Raw genomic sequence first — 17,314 nt, forward strand, 5'->3', positions numbered from 1 at the left:
CTTGTCTGCAGTTATAAAATAACCAAATTTTCAGCCCTACAGTGTTATAGTAGAGGTTCCACTGTACATATTATGTTTCATACATTAGGTTTGTTTTTTTTCACATTTGGTTTCTGTACAAGTGCAAAAGAAGTTCCTGCTCCTGTTCCAATCAACAAGGGGGAGTGGCTGTTGTCCTGCATCAGCTGCACAGGAAGTGGTGACATCACATCCTGTTGGTCACCAGTACCACACATGCCATGCTCATTCCATCCCCAACTAAGTAACCTTCCATCAGCTAGAGAAGGAGAGCACACACACTGGAACACCTTGAACAATAATACCACATTAATAAGTCCACCTATGGGAGTGGCCTAGCCCAAGCCCCATGAATTTGAAGTACCTATGAAAGGGAAGTGACCTCACTATATTGAAGGCTTCAGCAAACCAACTGTTATCTACAGCAGTTGCTTTAAAATCACATTTGTGTTGGATTTTTGTAACTAGAACCACTGAGGAGACAGATTCTGCTTTTAATTGAACGGCCACACAGGTGTGGTCTGTACTATTATAAACACTATGCACAGATCTTGACATGGACTTTCAAGTTGCTGCCTGCTCAGTATCAAGCAATGTTGTTAGCTATACTAGTTTGGTCTCGTAAGATGCAACTGCTGAGCTCATTAACTAGATGGCCAGAAATTAATCTGTGAAGCAGTATGGAAGTACATGGTTACTATAATAGGAGTGGTCCTAACAAAGTGAACACTGAGTGATGGTATATAATATATTACCTTGCATACAGACGTCACGCTATACAGTAGTGGAAATAACTACAACTTTTTTTATCCTATTTGAAGTTTGGTTGCTGTAATAGAATATATTAGAACTTTTGGTCACCATTTTGATAATTTGAGAACAACTCTCCTACACATATTATGCAGGTGTATAGTGTTGCACCGATAATCAGATTGGTTATCAGAAAAAAACCATAATATATCTGCAGTGTTTTTTGTATATCGGTAAGCAGCAGATACAGACAATTATATATATATATATATATGCATTTAGAAATACATGCTTATATGCAACAAATGATGTTTACAAATGCGTTGAGCTGTATTACATTGTTTTTATTACTGCTTCAGTGTACTGTCGATCAGCTGTTGTAGCAATACTACTGCTAAAAACAAGCTAAACTGGTCCTTCACAATCAAATTTCTAGTACAAAATTGTTGTGCCATATCGGATCAGCTACGTTATCGGCTCGAAAAGGTTATCCAATATCGGCAAAACCTCATATCAGTGCAACACCACACATGTAACGCATTGAAGTTTCACTAGTTAGTAGTACATAGCAATTTCTTGAAGGGGGAATCCCTTCAATCCACTTATGGAAACAGCTTGCTTTTTGTAGGGCCACACATTTTTTCATAGCTTGGCTGTTAACTATGGCATCCAAAGCTTGCCACACACAGTGCTTCCTGTTTTGGTTATTTTTTGTCTTATTTCTATACTAGAAGAATAAGAGAAGAAGTACTTGACCGTACACTTGTTACTAGTACCGTAGTTGTATAACTCATTTTATGTTGTACCACTATACACACTGTTAGTTTTTGCATTGTAATATTACGTGAATGATCAGTTGTACAGTGGTTATTGGATGCACAGAAAACTAGGTACTGGAATTCATCTTGGACCTCTTTTTAGGTATGCCGAATTTTACCTCAGTCGGATTGATGTATTGTTTTATAGCAGTTTTTGCAAAGAGTGCAAAAAGATAAAACCAAATTCTATCTCTGGGGTGTGGACTGCCATACCAGACAGGCAACTCCACCATAAAAATTGGGTATTCAGATAAGAGATCATGCAGCTACATAATATTATGTGTGAAAGTCATGTTTTCTTTTTTACTGTCAATATACCCAAGTGTGGTGCACCAACTTCTAGGGCTGCAAACCGTGTGTCTTTATAGGATAAGTACATTACATACACACATAACATACTCACCTCCAACAGCCAGGTTATGTTCTGAGCCACAACACACCTACAAACAAAATAATTAGTCTAGAACTGTATAAAAGTGCTTACACTGACAATACATATGTGTGTTGTGTGTGTGTGTGTGTGTGTGTGCGTGTGTGTGTAAATATGCACATGTATTGACTATTGTCACTGTACAATTTCCTAATAACATTTCTTTTGTAGCACGCACCTGTTGTACACCAGTAAGGTGTGGTAGTTCACGTGGTTGCCAACAACAATGATGTCTAGCACTCTGACAGTAACCAGGTAACCCAAGTTGTCCATAGTCACATCTTCCCCACACCAGCACCTTGTGGTCACCTGCGTATGATAAAGTGTGGCTTGTTTGAGACTTATTGACACAATTACTATAATCTGGATGACTTAAAGAGGTGGCCACTAAGTGAGGTACATGAAATCTTATTAGCTATAACTGGTATATACATGTACAATAGTACAGAAAACAGTCCATTTATAAAAAAACTTGTAAGCGTTTAGTGCACTAGTGTTGTTATGTGGGAACTGTACATCTCTACAACAAAGCTTGCTAGAAAGCAAGATTGTGCAACTTGAATTATTGGCTAAAGGAAGTTCAGAGTGTCTGTTGGGGTTCCACTATTAGAGAAGGTTACACAACAGTGACTCACTAGTTTTAGCTACACAATGACTCCATCCACAGTACACTTCAGATACAGGTGGTAGGGTAGGCACTAGTTGGGGTAATAGTACACACTTCACCCAGTTACCATCATCAGTCATGATGTAACGTGCTGGATCATATGAGACATTGTCATTACTACTGCTTTGCTAAAATATCAACACCATACCAATTAAGAGTTCAATGAACATTAAGACGATACATCACACTATACGTGCATGTTCTATTAGAGGTATTGTACCTATACACAGCTAGATTGGCATAGCAGGCAGCTACATTATTCACTATTTATTAGCCAAATTTAAAGTTCTACTTACTACTGCAGTATGCCTGTCTCTGTGCTTCAAAGCCGGATTATAATGCAGACAATGAAAGCAATAAACAGTATTAAGCAGTGGTGCTTCTATTGGAGTAAAACACTTACTGGGTCATTAGTCACAGGAGCTACTGCACATTGACCGTGTACATTACACCCACAGGAATAGACATCACCAGTTGCTACGTACAAGACAAAAAGTGCACACATCACAAAGTAAGCAGACCCAAACACATCTACAGGTGTAAGATGTACTATATACTACATAAATTCATTGCTCAGACAACCTAATGCATTTTTTTGCATAATTAGCTAAAGTCAAAGTTTTTAACCATTAATCATGTACGTAGCTTACTGCCTTCAACACTGTAACTATTAATTTTCAGCTTAAGAATTGAGATACTCTAATAGAGCAGTCATTAGCTCAGTGCAAGTCTATGTCATAGAGAAAATAGCATGACAAAAATGTACAGCCCATGCATTAAGCTTCATGATCTCATTAATAAGACCACCTTATTATAGTCCATGTCACATAGGTAAGGTATTTAAAGATCTCAGGAAATCCAAGTTGGTAATCCAATAAATCCCAAAATACATACTAAATACGTACAATCAAAGTAAAGATAGCTCCCAATCATTGAAAACTCCACAACATTGCTAAGCACAAATTCAATCAATATTACGTTCAATTAATGACATCATTAATTATACAAAGAGAAATGGACAAGCTGAGAAGCATTACATCATAATTTCACAATACACCCTTCTACTGGGGTATAGCAGTATACAGATTATGAATTCTTGCTATGGTTAAATATTTATGATCTCAGGACCTAATGTCAAAACCCGGTAACACTTACTAGATACAATCAAAGTGTGGTAACTCCCAACTGCCACCATCTTGGGGAGCACATCTGAAGGTAATGACAACACTACAAGAAGGAGTAGTCACTAGGTAGGAAAAGAAACACACACATAACATACCAATAGTTGGGCTATTCACAATGTTGGTCTGCAGCTGTCCTAATCCAAGTGAACCTCTCTTAGCAGACCCCCAGCTGTACACCTTATGATTGGCTAAAATTTAAAAACCAAACACAATAACATATAGACATGCATCAATGTATAGAGACCAAGAATAAAACCACCATGAGATAAATATATACTGTAGCCTTGATCTCATTACAGAGGTAAAAAAGTAAACTTCAGCTGTATGTGTGACTTGTTCTGTGAAAAACTTAAGGCCACCATACCTATAAAGCTACATACTTGAATCAACACACTATAACACTACTATTCAATTCAAATCAACAGTTACATAAGTGGTTCAGTAACTCAGCTGACTGGCACTGCTGTGAGCTGTACAATAAGGGACAACCTGGGGATGGCTGGATGTTGTATTGCATCTGGTTTTTAGCTCATAATTTGCCCTATTTTATCTTGTCCTGTACCCTTTGTCCTTCCCACCACCCTCACCTAATTTCAGCTTAATATTCTACTGCATGAAAAGGCCATCTAAATTGGTTATATACCACTAGAAGGATGCACTGGAAGGTAAGAAATTGTAAAATGTGAGAAGATTTGGCACACTTAGCCGCAACTGAATACTTTACATAATAAGCACATTGGAAATTACTGCAGAGGTCAGGATATTCAAGTACACAAACAGCAGATAAGTAATCAAATGCATGAGTGTAACCAAAAGTTAAAGGTTGAAGAACACAATATCTCTTCAATACAGAACACTGAACATACCAGTAATCACTACAGAATGTCTCATTCCTGCACCAACTTCACTAACTGAGTGACCAGCAAACACCTGGAATGTAACTAGTAACACACTATTTACATGCAACAGAAGGGCTTATCAAGTACACGTTAATACTAGTACACAATTGTAAAATTTTTCAAGGGTCAAATATAAGTCAATTCAGTACATAAATCCTTTACAAATAATCGACTACCTGTTGTGGGATTCTCTCTGGCTTGTTGATGTGTCGCTGGATATGAGGTAGTCCCAGCTGGCCAAAACTGTTGGAACCCCATGTAAATGTTTCTCCGAGATCTGCATGACATGAACAACAACTGTAACTAACGCAATATATAATAGGTGGACAAAACATGGCACTGCTACACACAAATTAGCTGTAATAAACAATACACTACATACTGGTTATAGCAATAGTATGATTCCAGCCACACGAAACCTTAGTGATTGCTTGCTGCAATCCTGGAATAGATACTGGAATAGAAATATTGTTTAAATGTCCTATCCCCAATTGTCCATTTCCATTCCATCCACACACATAAAGCTCAGCCTTTTCTACAGTAAAAGCACAACCACTTTAGCATGTTAAACAGTTTACAGTTTAACATTTAACAATGGCACTTTTATCTCACTTGTTAACAACACAGTATGGCCACCACCTCCAGTGACCACAGCAATATCTTCTAATAGTTTATCATCAATACTACACTGACTTGGTACCAGTGTGTCCTCGTTGTGACTATTGCATAGCTGACCATAACTATTAGCACCCTGAAATATTTTGTGAAAAATTAGCGCCTGTTAATTTTCAAAAATAAGCGCCACAAACACCTACACAGTACAGCCGTAAGTCAAGCTAACAGCTTGCTATGTCAGAGAAGCCTAAGGAAAACTAAACAAAAGAAGTACAAAACAAACTCGTTACCCAACTAAGAAGGGTGATTTCTTTCAACTGGTTCTGCGAAGCCATAGTAGTGACGTCATATTGCGATTCTCCATTTCGCGCGCATCTTGGAGGTCATTTAACTTCGAAAAGGCGGGCAACCTTGCCCAGCCTAGAATATCAACCTTTTTGAAACTTTACAACCAGCAGTAAGTTGTTAGTTATTGTACTGAGTTTGTTCTTAGTGAGTTTGGTGTGCTTGTAAAAGATACGGTCTGCTTCATGGCAAAGTTTTGCGCTCCTTAGCAACTGCAAAACATTGCCATGGCACCACGCCTTTCATCGCAGCTACCTTTCCCGGCATCACCTTGAAAATTGTATAGGGTGATCGTATCGTTATTTATCTGCAGGTATGTCTATGGCAGCCACCATGCAGTTTTGCACGGATAGAAACGACGATGGACTCACGGACATTAACTGGCTACAGAATCTCAGTGTTGGGGCTAACATCCCTTTTGGAAATATACTACTCCCAATGGACGACAAGTCTCATGAGAAGGAATCTATCGTGTTATCCTCTGTACGGAATGACAGGCCGCCATTATCCTATGGGTGTCTCATAGCTCTAGCATTGTGTAGTAACCCACTGAGGAGGCTACACCTGCAGGAGATTTACCAGTGGATTGAGAGCAAGTTTCCTTACTACAGGTGTGGGGAGAAATCTAAAGCATGGAAGGTACGTATTGATGCATTTAAACTGAATCATCCAATGTAAGTGAGGTTCCACTGTAGAAAAATTGGGTTGTTATGGTGAGGTTGCAGGATTTCAACAGCTACATATTTGATACATTTCACAAGTTTTCTGCCTATAAGTTTAGTGTTGTGTGTATTGGCATGCTATGTATGTACATGTGTTCTCTGTTGTTGTCTATAGAATTCAATCAGGCATAACTTGTCCATAAGAAAGACAATGTTTGGTAGGCAAGCAGCTAGTCAGGTCACTCCAGTCAGCTATTGGGAGCTTCTTCCAGGCTGTGAGGCTGAATTGAGCAAGGCTGTACAAGTACTGAACTATATTGGTCCCCCTTTTGTTGAGGTCGGAACTGAGTTTTGTGTGTACTTGCCCCAGTTGGGTACTAGTCAATTACAGAAGTTTGTCACATCGTGTGTTACTCGTATGGCCACGAACAGTACAACTGACGTATTGGGTCTGGTGGCCAGATTACCTGTGTTATTGCAAAGTGCTGAGAAGGATCAAGTTAAGCTAATTCCAATGATGATTATTAATGTAGTGGAATTGAGTGGGGAGCGTAAGTGCAACCATCTTGATATTGTTTGTGTTAAGAGTTCAGAACCACGTCAACACTTGCTGCCGAAAATCTCTAAAATTCCACAACATTTGATAGAACACTCGTACTATGCTCCTCCACCAGACAATGAAAATGTTGTTGAATCTCCTGCTAGTGACAAAGATGATGACAATTTTACTGTGAAGAAAAGGTCTCGTAGATGTAGCGAATCAGATATACCATTCAGAATTAATAAGAGACCTAGGATTAGCAGACGTACTAACAAGAAACGGACAGCAAAGAGAGCTCTCTCCACAGAACTGGGCTATAAAGATGTAGAAAATGATCACATTTGCAACGGACAAGAAGAGACTCATTCAGTAGCAGAGATTGGAATAAAACTTGAAGATGAATCTGATTCAAGTGAACCAGACACACTTGTGCCATTATGTGTAACAAACCCAACCAGTTATGTGGATACCACTCCTAAAGGGTCAAGAGTTATTTACCAACAACCACACTCAGATGACTTAATCAAACGACGGAATAATGGAGGAAGAAAGAACGCCAACATTAGCAGCTATAAAGACACTAACACTAGTTTTGCTGTTGCCCCTGGCATAGTCAGTACTAAGATGCTCAGTGATGCAATGTTAACGCCAACTAAGATCCTAGAAGCAGCAGATGCTCTAATGCTCCTTTCATCACCAGATTTTCAAGGAATACCTTACAATTCACTGGATATTTCCACCAATTCCTCAACCTGTGATGTATCCATACCAAGCCCCCTAACACCATTCAAAGTTTCTCGACTTAACTCAACTGAAATATCAGGAAATACACCACCGTGTTTGCTTGCAAACATCGACTCTCCTACGGTCGATTTTTTTGTAGCTCCATCAATCTCAAGTACACCTCACAAAGGGACCCATCTACCACTACTAACTGTTAGCGGGTCTCCATCTTCTGCATCGTGGACCTCACTGTTGCAAAGTTTGACACCAGCTAAAGAAGACAGTTCCACATTTAACTCAGCAAGCGAAACGTTTGGCACTAGTTTACCAGTACAAGAAGATATTGAAACACAAGTAGTGGACTTAGAAGTAACTGGTGATGCTAATTGAAATGTCACTTAAATACTCTGTAGAATGCACTGCAATATTATCACTTATGTTTTGTAAAAATTTGTATAAACAATTGATGTGTACACAGTCAAACCATAGTTAAAACGCAATGCACAATACTGAATAATAACATGTTATAATTCAGACAATTTACAGTAAAAGGTCAGCTTTGCTGAAGAGCATATAAAAAACAAATTTTAAATTAAAAGCATGTACTGTCTTCTAATCACATTATCCTGAATGGGCTGCTCTTTGCTTCTAGCAATACTTCAAGCATACCTTTACTTTCTACGAAGTCTTTCTTTGAGGTCTTTGCTTCTAATTCTCGTCTGCAGCTCCTCAGAGGTGCTGCACATTGTCTGAAAACTGCATAGCTTGATTTAGATCTTGGTTCACGGATCCTACGTCGACCCTTCAACTCCATCTGTACCATCTCATCAATGGCCTTGACCATTTCACCAAAATCCTCTCCAGTCTTATTTTTCTCCACGGCTAGTCTGAAATCATCCTCTAAACTTTCCACAAGCTGGGCCAGTATTTTAATGGCGGCATCTTCAAGGGAATATTTGTCCTGAAGAAAAATGATATTATAGCAAATACTCTTACACACTGACAAGACATTTCTTGTGGTGACCTCATTAACAATCATTTGTAGTTTATCGAGAACCCCAGGAGGTGCAAAATCAGCTAGGGATTTCAATGCTTTACGAAACAGATACATGTTCTCAGAGTAAAACAACAGCATTCCTTTAATACAGTTGTTAAGAACCACAGCCTCAGCTTTTGTTGTTGGCTTCATAATCCGCAGCTTTTGACTTGTAATAGACATCTTTGAAAATGTGTCAGAAAGATCAATATTACATTTGGCCAAACTATCAAGCCCAACAGACTTTGTTGAAGTCTCGGGAGAAGTATACACCTCTACATCAGCAGTAAATTTGGGTAGCCACATCGAAATATCACTCTGCATCATCCATAGCCTCCTCTGCACTGGAATAAGCTCCTCAAAAAACGTAATACTTTCTTCCTCCTCTTCAATTAGTTCTTCCAATTCTTCTTCTCTTCTCATAATCTCTAGCATCAGTTGTTCAAGGTGTGGCTTACAATGGGTACATATATATAATAAGCAATACTTTGATGGTTTAACAGAGAAAGCTACGGTACCATTAATGCCCCATTTGGAGTCTCCTTCCTCATCAATGTAAATCAAAAGTTCTTCATGTACACACTTGGTACAGCAAAGTTTACTGCACACACGACAGTGTATTTTACGAGAAAGTTTTGAAAACGTTTTACTGCAGATGGTACAATCAGGCGTCTTTTCATACCTAAACCAGTGACGTGATTTCTGCCAATCAGGTACCTTGCCCACAACTTCAGTAAATGTCATCTTTATAAAATTATAATTACTACGAAATCCTTCTGTTAGTCGAAGGCACTCTTCAGCATACTCAATCCTTCTGTCATGTATACGGGCTGGATTAGGCTTGACATTTTGCTGTGCTTTCATTTTTACCTCATTTAAATGACTAACCCACTTGTCGCGATACATAAAAAGTGTTTCAGTATCATTCCTAATCTGACCAACCTTCTGAGACTCAGCACCAAAGCATAGAGCACAAACAGGATGCAGCCTCCCTGTTGGGTCAGGCACACCAATGTTAGATAACCTCTTCTGAAACTCTGTACATGGTCGACAAAATACGTTTCCACACATACGACAGTTCCTCTTTCGATCCATCATACCAAACTTCTTGTTACAAGTGCTGGTATTGGCACAATGTACTGCATCTGAAGCTTTCTTCCAGTGTGCCTTCGGCTTGTTTATGTCAAAAGGTTGTCCGCTTCTCTCATGCATGTTGATAAGATTCTGCAACTCATCAGCATTGGCATCATAGCTTGTCTGTCTGTCCAGTGATGACGTCATTGATGCAGTGAAGGAACTGTTTCTCTGCATAGCCATCTTGTACAGATTTTACTTTGTGTGAACCCAAATCATGAACACCAGCTAAATTCCTAATCCATCGTTCAATTGCAGCTATATACTTCACATTATCTACAGTTATAAATATCTTTAAGCATTACGGTGCACTTACAGTCGGAGCTCTGGTCGGATTTCAAACAGAAGTTTCCGTTGTGGTTTAATTAGAATTTTGATACCGCGCGAAAATATTAATGGACGGAATTCAGAGGCTTAGCACGTCTGATTTTCCAGCCTTATCCTCGCCGAACAGTGAGGCTCTGATGTCTAGACAAAGCCAGATACCTAGAGGGGAAGCAGAACTAGTGTATTCAGATTCTATCAGTGACTCTAGTGGCCAGCTGGCCCAGTCCCTACAAACTCAAGTCACTTCTTTATTCCCTACTGGTGCTAGTGGTAGCGGTGAGGAGTGTCTTAATTTACCAGACAGTGGTCTAACTGGCAACGAAGGACTGAGTAATTTTATTCAAACTCTGGCTCAGACCTTAGTTAATGCTGGTCTAGGAGGAATGCTAACAGTAAGTTGTTAGTGATTGGTGTGTGTGCACGAGCTGATTTATGTGAGGTTTGTTTGTCATGATGATTGTGGTGTTGTACTGAACTATAAACAGAGGGTAGGTGTAAATGGTGCAAAATTTGTAGCTTAACTCTGAAATCATCCTCTTAAATGAAACATTAATAATTTGTGAATAGACTTTATCGCTATGGCGTCACAGAGCACAAGAGGCTGCGTTATTTGGGAACAGGCACCTATGAAGAATTTGTTTTGATCCATCATATTTCACTCGTGAAGTAAGATACCGACCAGGTATGGATTTAAAGTAACAAAAGCCATTGTAAACGAGTGTTATCTCGAACTTTTTCCAGCATGCAATACAAATTGTTCATTGTGTTGTCTTGTAACCATACCTGTTGCTTAGACGTTGATATCTTTTTCCCTGGCTGAAATATGATCGATCAAAACAAGTTCTCCATTGGTGCCTGTACATTAGTCCCCCAAATAATGCGGCCATCTTGTGCTCGTGACATCATTGTGGATAAAGTCCATAACAAAAGTTTTACTGAATCAAAAATTTAAATGTTAGGAATGGATTTTATAGCTGATTTTGAGATTTTGAAAGAAACAGCAAAAGTCTTATATCATACATGAAATATTTACCAGCATTATATTATTACATGTGGGAAAATCACCACCATTGAAACCTTGAAAATATTCTCCCCTTAAAATACTGTACTATATTACTTGACATATTACTTGACTTAAGAACTAACCAACTAATTTTAGCCATCCCTCTGCTTTACCAGCATCCATTGGTCAGCAGATTGAATTGCAATGGGTTGGCATTTTCTATCTGTGTGTCCCAATTTTCTTTAACTTTAGAATACCGATGCTCTCTTGCAACTGGCTACATGGTGATCACCTCATACAGGTTCTAAAAGCTTTCTGTTTAACCCTCCAGTGTTTAGCTGGTAAAATCCAATAGATAAGTTACTACAATATGATTAAGTCAGTGAAGTCTGACCAGCAGTTAACAAAATCCCTGCCCTTACTCACTGTCATTATTTATTGATGCTTGCATTTACATAGGCACAATATGTAATCACTTTGTGAATAGGGCTTTGACTAAAGGCCAACATAGTAAGATTCCTAATTGTTTCCCGTCACCTTGAGAGCAATCAGGTAGTGAGGGGGAGTGGTTATTAACTAAAATTTAATTTATTTTGGTGAGCCTTCAAAATAACAATGCAATGTCCACCAACCAACTTGTTTCGAGCAACCAACTAGAGGACTGTGGTTTTTCATACGTATCACAAACAAATGGTTTGATTGCTGTTGTACATGTAAGATAACCGAGTGTTGTATTGAGGTTATCCGTTTATGTCATCTTAAGTTAGTAACAGTTACTAGACACCATGTTAAATCAATGGCATCCATGCGAGAAAATGAAACAGGATTGTGCACAATTACACTTGGGGGAAATTGCTACAATGAGTGAGTTACTTATATTTATAGCCAATTGAAGAACAGAAATAAAGGGACTGGGTTAACTCAGTGGTACAAGCCAGCAAGCAGCTTGAGTTCAATGGACCTGTTTCTTCCAGCTGCGAAGCGATATTACTAAGCAGCGAATATCGTAATCGTAACAAATACACCACAGCTTTCTTATTTTCACTAGCATTCTTCAGCTTGTAATTCACTCTTCCCTCACGCATTCATGAAGATAACTGGAAAATATTTAGTGTGGAATCAAAAGGACAACCTCTATTAGAGCTAGTATCTCGATCTTTAACGCAAAATTTATTTGTAATTTTTAAAATCTTAGTAGGCAAAGTGGCATGCAGGTGGGTAAGGAATTAATATCTAATAAGCAGATTGAGTAACATTATCATGAAACTACTTTGAGTGGTTGCAACAACCATGACCAAGTTCACTTCTTTGTGACTGCAATTGTAGTTTGGTGAAACCTCATTTAGTGTCACCTCTTTAATAAAACCACCTTGTTATAGTGGTCATGTCATGTAGGTCCCAGATATGTACTATATGATCAGACCACTTTCAGCAATTAAGGCCAATTTTTTGTGATCCCATATACCTTCTCCCTCCCCTCATACGTCTACCCCTATTAAGTTCTCAATTCTCGTTATCATCATACATTTCTCTACAGTATGTCTACTTGTACAACAATACATATAATAAATGCACATTGTAACACTATACTGTCATTACACATGTGGCTTACATGTAACAGACACCAAATGTTGCACCCTCTGATGGTGAAGAAGAGCCACTCTATGTCAATGCCAAACAATATCACAGAATTTTGAAGAGGAGACAGGCAAGGGCCAAGTTGGAGGCAGAGGGAAAGATACCCAAACAACGACAGGTAAGTATTATACATGTACGTACATACCACTTTACAAATGACCAGTTCTCTCAGATTTTTTTTTAACCCATGATTCTGTCAGAACAAGGCTTTAGCCATACAGTACAGTAGTATTTTGTATTTAGTGATCATAGAGATTTGCACTTTCTCACAAAAAAAGAACACACTGACCAGAAACCACCTCACAATACATTCTGGCAGCATTGGTCAAGCCTAAAAGTGCCTTCAGTATGATTCTGTATGACCTGAAACACTTCCAGTAAGTTGCTACATAAATTAGAGGTGCACCGATATGACTTTTAGCCAATATTCCGATAACCGATATAAAATAACATTATCAAGCCAATCAAAGCCGATCCAATATGGTAGCATGGACATTTTCTCTAACAATTTGTAGTAAGTAAGTGACAGAGTGGGACTGTAATCAATAGCCAACACTACATAATCCTGCACTGCTAGGATATTACTAGAGCATGAGTGCCCATAAATAGATGTTTATGTATATCTGTATCTGCTGCCTTTTTATGCATGTTACCGATCTGATACCGATATGAAAAAACAAGGCTGAGCCGATCCTATTATCGGTGCACCTCTAACAAAAATTTATTTATTTATTTTGTAATTTAGTGGAATTTTTTGCCAGCTACTTGACTATCTGCCTGACGATGTCTTCAGAGAAGTATAACTCGTTAACAGCTAAGGCCAGCTATAAGCTTGATTTTTTCACTGTTCGACATAGCTTCAGCCTTTTGGCATACCGCAGTACATCATTACATACAATGCATACTTACCTGTGTCCTCCTTTGTGTCTCACTTATCTTTATTGCAGAATGTTGATTCATGGTAGTGCCGCATGATTGCTTCCTTACGTTTGCAATGTCTGAGCTTTCCATTGTGACTAGATTGATTGCAGAGACCCTTCTAGTAGTGTTCTTCATTTGTAACGCCATGTAACAGGCTGAACATAGCTGAAAATGAAATGTAATGGCCACTTCACTTTTTTAGTAAGTAATAGTTGGGGCGCTTGTTCAGATGAAGACAATAAGCCTGGCGCCATTGGATGTAACTAATCACTGGACTGGAGTACTGGACCGGAACACTGGACTGGAGTACTGGATCAGAACACTGGACTGGACTGGACTGGACTACTGGACTGACATATTTTTGGTTTTTACACATTCTGAGGTTGGTTTTATTGAGTCCTGCTAGCCAAGGGCCTTTTGAAAACTTGCAGTCTGCTACTAAAATGATGAGTGTGAGGAGTGGAGTAAGTAAAAACTGACCTCTAGTGATTTCACCTCTATTTATTATGTTATTCTACAGTACATATACCTATACTCCTTGTCAGTATGCTGCAGGGAATGTGCTAGTTATGGTTAACCAACGATAAAGTCTTGGAGCTTGTACAATGCTAATGAATTTGGTCACATATTATAGTACACCAACCAGCACATGTAAGAAGCAGAAAAGCTCTACAGCTGTGTAATAATTTTGTATATTTCATGTAGGAACAAATTTAGCTACAATATGTTGTCTTAAGAAGGATAGGTTGTGTCCCAGGGGTCTGAGCTATGTACTTCAAGAATACAGTGTATCATAGGTAGCACAAATATAATAAAACGATTTTTGGTTAGCTCAGTATTGCTATTTATAGTACAATCTCCAAACCACAATACTAAGAAGTGTATAAATGCTGTATAGCATAACAAGTAGTGAGAAGTCAGTTTTTGCTTACCCCATTCTTCACACTCATCATTTTAGTAGCAGACTGCAAGTTTTCTGAAGGCCCTTAGCTTGCAAGACTCATAAAACCAACCTCAGAATGTGTAAAAACCAAAAATATGTCAGTCTAGTAGTCCAGTCCAGTGATTAGTTACACCCGGTGCCATTCTTTCTTCTGATGCAGTATGCACAGGTTCACCAGTCATAATAATGTTACCAAAAAGCAAGCAAATAAGTACAAGAGTCAATTAGGTATCAAAGAAGTGAACAAGGGAGGTTGTCTACGCCTGAAGAGACATATTCGTGGACTTTTAATCCCTACCGTTATACCGTAGAGTCGGGTTGTTAAGCGCATGTATCTATTAAGCTCATATTATTCGTTAAGCTCATACACATTTCTTGTAACTAACCATGGATGATAAGCGCACATGGAAAAATGCGACAATAGAGCTACACACAGCAAGAGACTGCAAGAAAAGCTGTGAAAGTACTGAAAATGAATGTCTCCTCAAGCGGTTACGCTTCCCTTGAGGTCTCTCTTTGCTATGTATACAGCAAATCAGCCATCTGGATTGTGATAATCTTGTTCATTACGAAGGATTTCAGCCAGTAATGGGGTCAAACATTCTTACAAACTGGCGATGACCAGAACAAACTATTAACTAATGTATTACAATGTAGTGATTCCGTGTTACACTCATCATAATTATGTATTAGGCGTATGCGCCTAACAGACAGTATGATTTTTGCAAAAGTTTTCTCCAAAAATTATAAGCGCATGTGCTTAACAACTCGACTTTATGGTAGAGTGAATTAGGTCCACTGGTCCACTAGTGTATCTGCAAAGTGTAGATGACCTCCCTTGTTTCACTACCTTCTATTTCTTTTTGATCCCTAATTGAATTAGCATTCCTAATTTTTCCTTATATACTTTGTTATAAGAGATCTGTGAACTTTTATTGAAGAAATGTTACAAGTGTACAGTAGTACTGTTAGTAAGGTCCTCTCCAAAAATGACAGGACCACCAAAAATGCTGCCTCTAAAAAGCATCACAGAAGTATCGCATGTGACAAAAATCACCTTTATGGAGTAGTCTTAGTCCATCTAACGTTAAATCCAACATTAAATGTTGACCTGCTTGCCTGACCACAGTCGCAAGGCTTGAGGCCAAACTATGAAGCAATACTTAGCCACCATTTCATGCCACAATAACTAGACCACTTGTGACATATGTCTTTTCAGGAATCATAGGGATTTTCCCACATAGCTACCAATATTCGTATCTCTTGTTTATTGCTGGAACACTACTATTTAATAATTTTTAATTGGCTAATAATAATTTAGTGAATGTACAATAGTTGACCATAACTGTTGTAATTTCATGTGCAGCTTTACTTATCAAGGGAAGTTTTAATTGTAGCCTCTCGCTTTTGTTGGCCTTTTGCATGAAGTTTTATCCCCTATCATACACATGTGACACACAGATTCTATGCTGTTTCCCATGCTCCAGCTCCAGCCCATTTTCTTAATTTCAGTTGTTGTAGTATAGTAAAAATAATATCCTCTGAAGTTTAGCTGTTAATGAGGTATTTAAGATGTAATCCAGTTCAGGTGAGCTTGTCCTACCTCCTTCTACTTTACAGTTGTAGCACTAAAATAAGCAGTAGGAAGGTTATGAAGGTACACACTAGGCAATACGTATTATACAGACATCATCATGTATTGTTTTACTTGCAGTACTGAATGCTAATAAGGTGCTACATCAACTGACAATCTCTGGCAAGCAAAAGTATGTTGCTTCTTATTAATCTGGCACTGCCCACCCCTTCACTGTTACAAAAAGAGTCTGGTGACTCTAGTATATGGTACTTGTGCTGCTACCACTATAGTGGTAGAGCCAGTCAAATCACAGTATTGTTTATGAGTTATGATTCTATGACACTTTTGCGCACTGTGATGTTTTCTTGAGATAGAATGGGCAAGCAAACTTATCGTTGTCAGTGTTGTGCGCTACTGAGTGACTTGTTGGATTGTTTTTGTATCTTGTGCTTTTGTAGGTGATAGTGTAGACATTTACCTTTTGTACTACCTTACTCTTTGTGGTTAAACAAATAAAAGTAAAATAATAAAGACAGTAGTTACTTATGCCATTTGGTTTTGTTAACCTACATGTATAACAGACATTGTTACAGTTGCAATTTATTTTCCTATTTCTTACAGAAATTCCTGTACTCTTCCCGGCACAACCACGCCCTCAGGCGATCCAGAGAAGGTAGTGGACGATTTGTGGGAGGACCAATCGATGCTGCAACACTAGAAGAAGACGAAGAAGCATCTCACATGTCAGAGACTCTAGCTACCATCCAACCTGACCCCAACAACCTTACCACTGCCAACCTCCACAATCAGCCACCAATTTCAACTCCTAAGGAAGTTCACAATAGCACAGACCACAGCATAAGTAATGGAATATTGGATTCTTCTCATGATAGAGAACTTGTAGCCACTAGTAGTGATAATAGGGAGACTGTGATAGCCAGTACTACTGCCAATAGCTAGCAGCTTACATTTTTTTGTAACACATTTATTCATCAATTTACTATTTGAAGCATGATGTTAACTTATAACTTGGGAGTTGTGTATAAATAAAACGTGTATGTGTTACGTATGCACCTGTGTATCG

At 38.6% G+C, this 17,314-nt stretch overlaps 4 protein-coding genes across 4 annotated transcripts; 2 read left to right on the forward strand and 2 right to left on the reverse strand.

Annotated features, from left to right (window-relative positions):
* Positions 1-39: 39 nt before the first annotated feature.
* Positions 40-5,755, reverse strand: LOC136261231 (secretion-regulating guanine nucleotide exchange factor-like). The gene is made up of 12 exons (XM_066055205.1): positions 5,672-5,755; positions 5,379-5,517; positions 5,149-5,301; positions 4,943-5,043; positions 4,734-4,797; positions 3,963-4,055; positions 3,839-3,910; positions 3,087-3,160; positions 2,652-2,811; positions 2,195-2,325; positions 1,990-2,026; positions 40-277 (listed from the first exon to the last, which is right to left on the reverse strand). The coding sequence occupies exons 1-12, from the start codon at positions 5,714-5,716 to the stop codon at positions 78-80; spliced, it is 1,269 nt and encodes a 422-aa protein (XP_065911277.1). The 5' UTR covers positions 5,717-5,755; the 3' UTR covers positions 40-77.
* Positions 5,655-8,125, forward strand: LOC136261228 (uncharacterized). The gene is made up of 3 exons (XM_066055203.1): positions 5,655-5,838; positions 6,040-6,365; positions 6,564-8,125. Exons 2-3 carry the CDS (start codon positions 6,042-6,044, stop codon positions 8,040-8,042), a joined length of 1,803 nt encoding a protein of 600 aa, XP_065911275.1. The 5' UTR covers positions 5,655-5,838; positions 6,040-6,041; the 3' UTR covers positions 8,043-8,125.
* LOC136261230 (uncharacterized) lies at positions 8,087-10,201 on the reverse strand. Its single transcript, XM_066055204.1, has 2 exons — positions 10,139-10,201; positions 8,087-10,087 (listed from the first exon to the last, which is right to left on the reverse strand). Exon 2 carries the CDS (start codon positions 10,003-10,005, stop codon positions 8,269-8,271), a length of 1,737 nt encoding a protein of 578 aa, XP_065911276.1. The 5' UTR covers positions 10,006-10,087; positions 10,139-10,201; the 3' UTR covers positions 8,087-8,268.
* Positions 10,188-17,251, forward strand: LOC136261234 (nuclear transcription factor Y subunit alpha-like). Its single transcript, XM_066055209.1, has 3 exons — positions 10,188-10,541; positions 12,774-12,908; positions 16,852-17,251. Exons 1-3 carry the CDS (start codon positions 10,218-10,220, stop codon positions 17,188-17,190), a joined length of 798 nt encoding a protein of 265 aa, XP_065911281.1. The 5' UTR covers positions 10,188-10,217; the 3' UTR covers positions 17,191-17,251.
* The last annotated feature ends 63 nt before the right edge of the window (positions 17,252-17,314 follow it).

Source organism: Dysidea avara, chromosome 7 (assembly GCF_963678975.1).
Source record: "Dysidea avara chromosome 7, odDysAvar1.4, whole genome shotgun sequence".
NCBI classification, from domain to species: Eukaryota; Metazoa; Porifera; class Demospongiae; order Dictyoceratida; family Dysideidae; genus Dysidea; species Dysidea avara.

Excerpts from the sequence above, each read along its gene's own strand:
- LOC136261234 (XM_066055209.1), top strand. The coding sequence starts at position 10,218 with ATGGACGGAATTCAGAGGCTTAGCACGTCTGATTTTCCAGCCTTATCC. Across the intron at positions 10,542-12,773 it reads GTCTAGGAGGAATGCTAACA|ACACCAAATGTTGCACCCTC; the intron begins GTAAGTTGTTAG and ends TACATGTAACAG. Across the intron at positions 12,909-16,851 it reads AGATACCCAAACAACGACAG|AAATTCCTGTACTCTTCCCG; the intron begins GTAAGTATTATA and ends TATTTCTTACAG.
- LOC136261230 (XM_066055204.1), bottom strand. The coding sequence starts at position 10,005 with ATGGCTATGCAGAGAAACAGTTCCTTCACTGCATCAATGACGTCATCA.
- LOC136261228 (XM_066055203.1), top strand. The coding sequence starts at position 6,042 with ATGTCTATGGCAGCCACCATGCAGTTTTGCACGGATAGAAACGACGAT. Across the intron at positions 6,366-6,563 it reads AGAAATCTAAAGCATGGAAG|AATTCAATCAGGCATAACTT; the intron begins GTACGTATTGAT and ends TGTTGTCTATAG.
- LOC136261231 (XM_066055205.1), bottom strand. The coding sequence starts at position 5,716 with ATGGCTTCGCAGAACCAGTTGAAAGAAATCACCCTTCTTAGTTGG. Across the intron at positions 4,798-4,942 it reads CAGAGAGAATCCCACAACAG|GTGTTTGCTGGTCACTCAGT; the intron begins GTAGTCGATTAT and ends GTTACATTCCAG. Across the intron at positions 278-1,989 it reads ACATAACCTGGCTGTTGGAG|CTGATGGAAGGTTACTTAGT; the intron begins GTGAGTATGTTA and ends CTCCTTCTCTAG.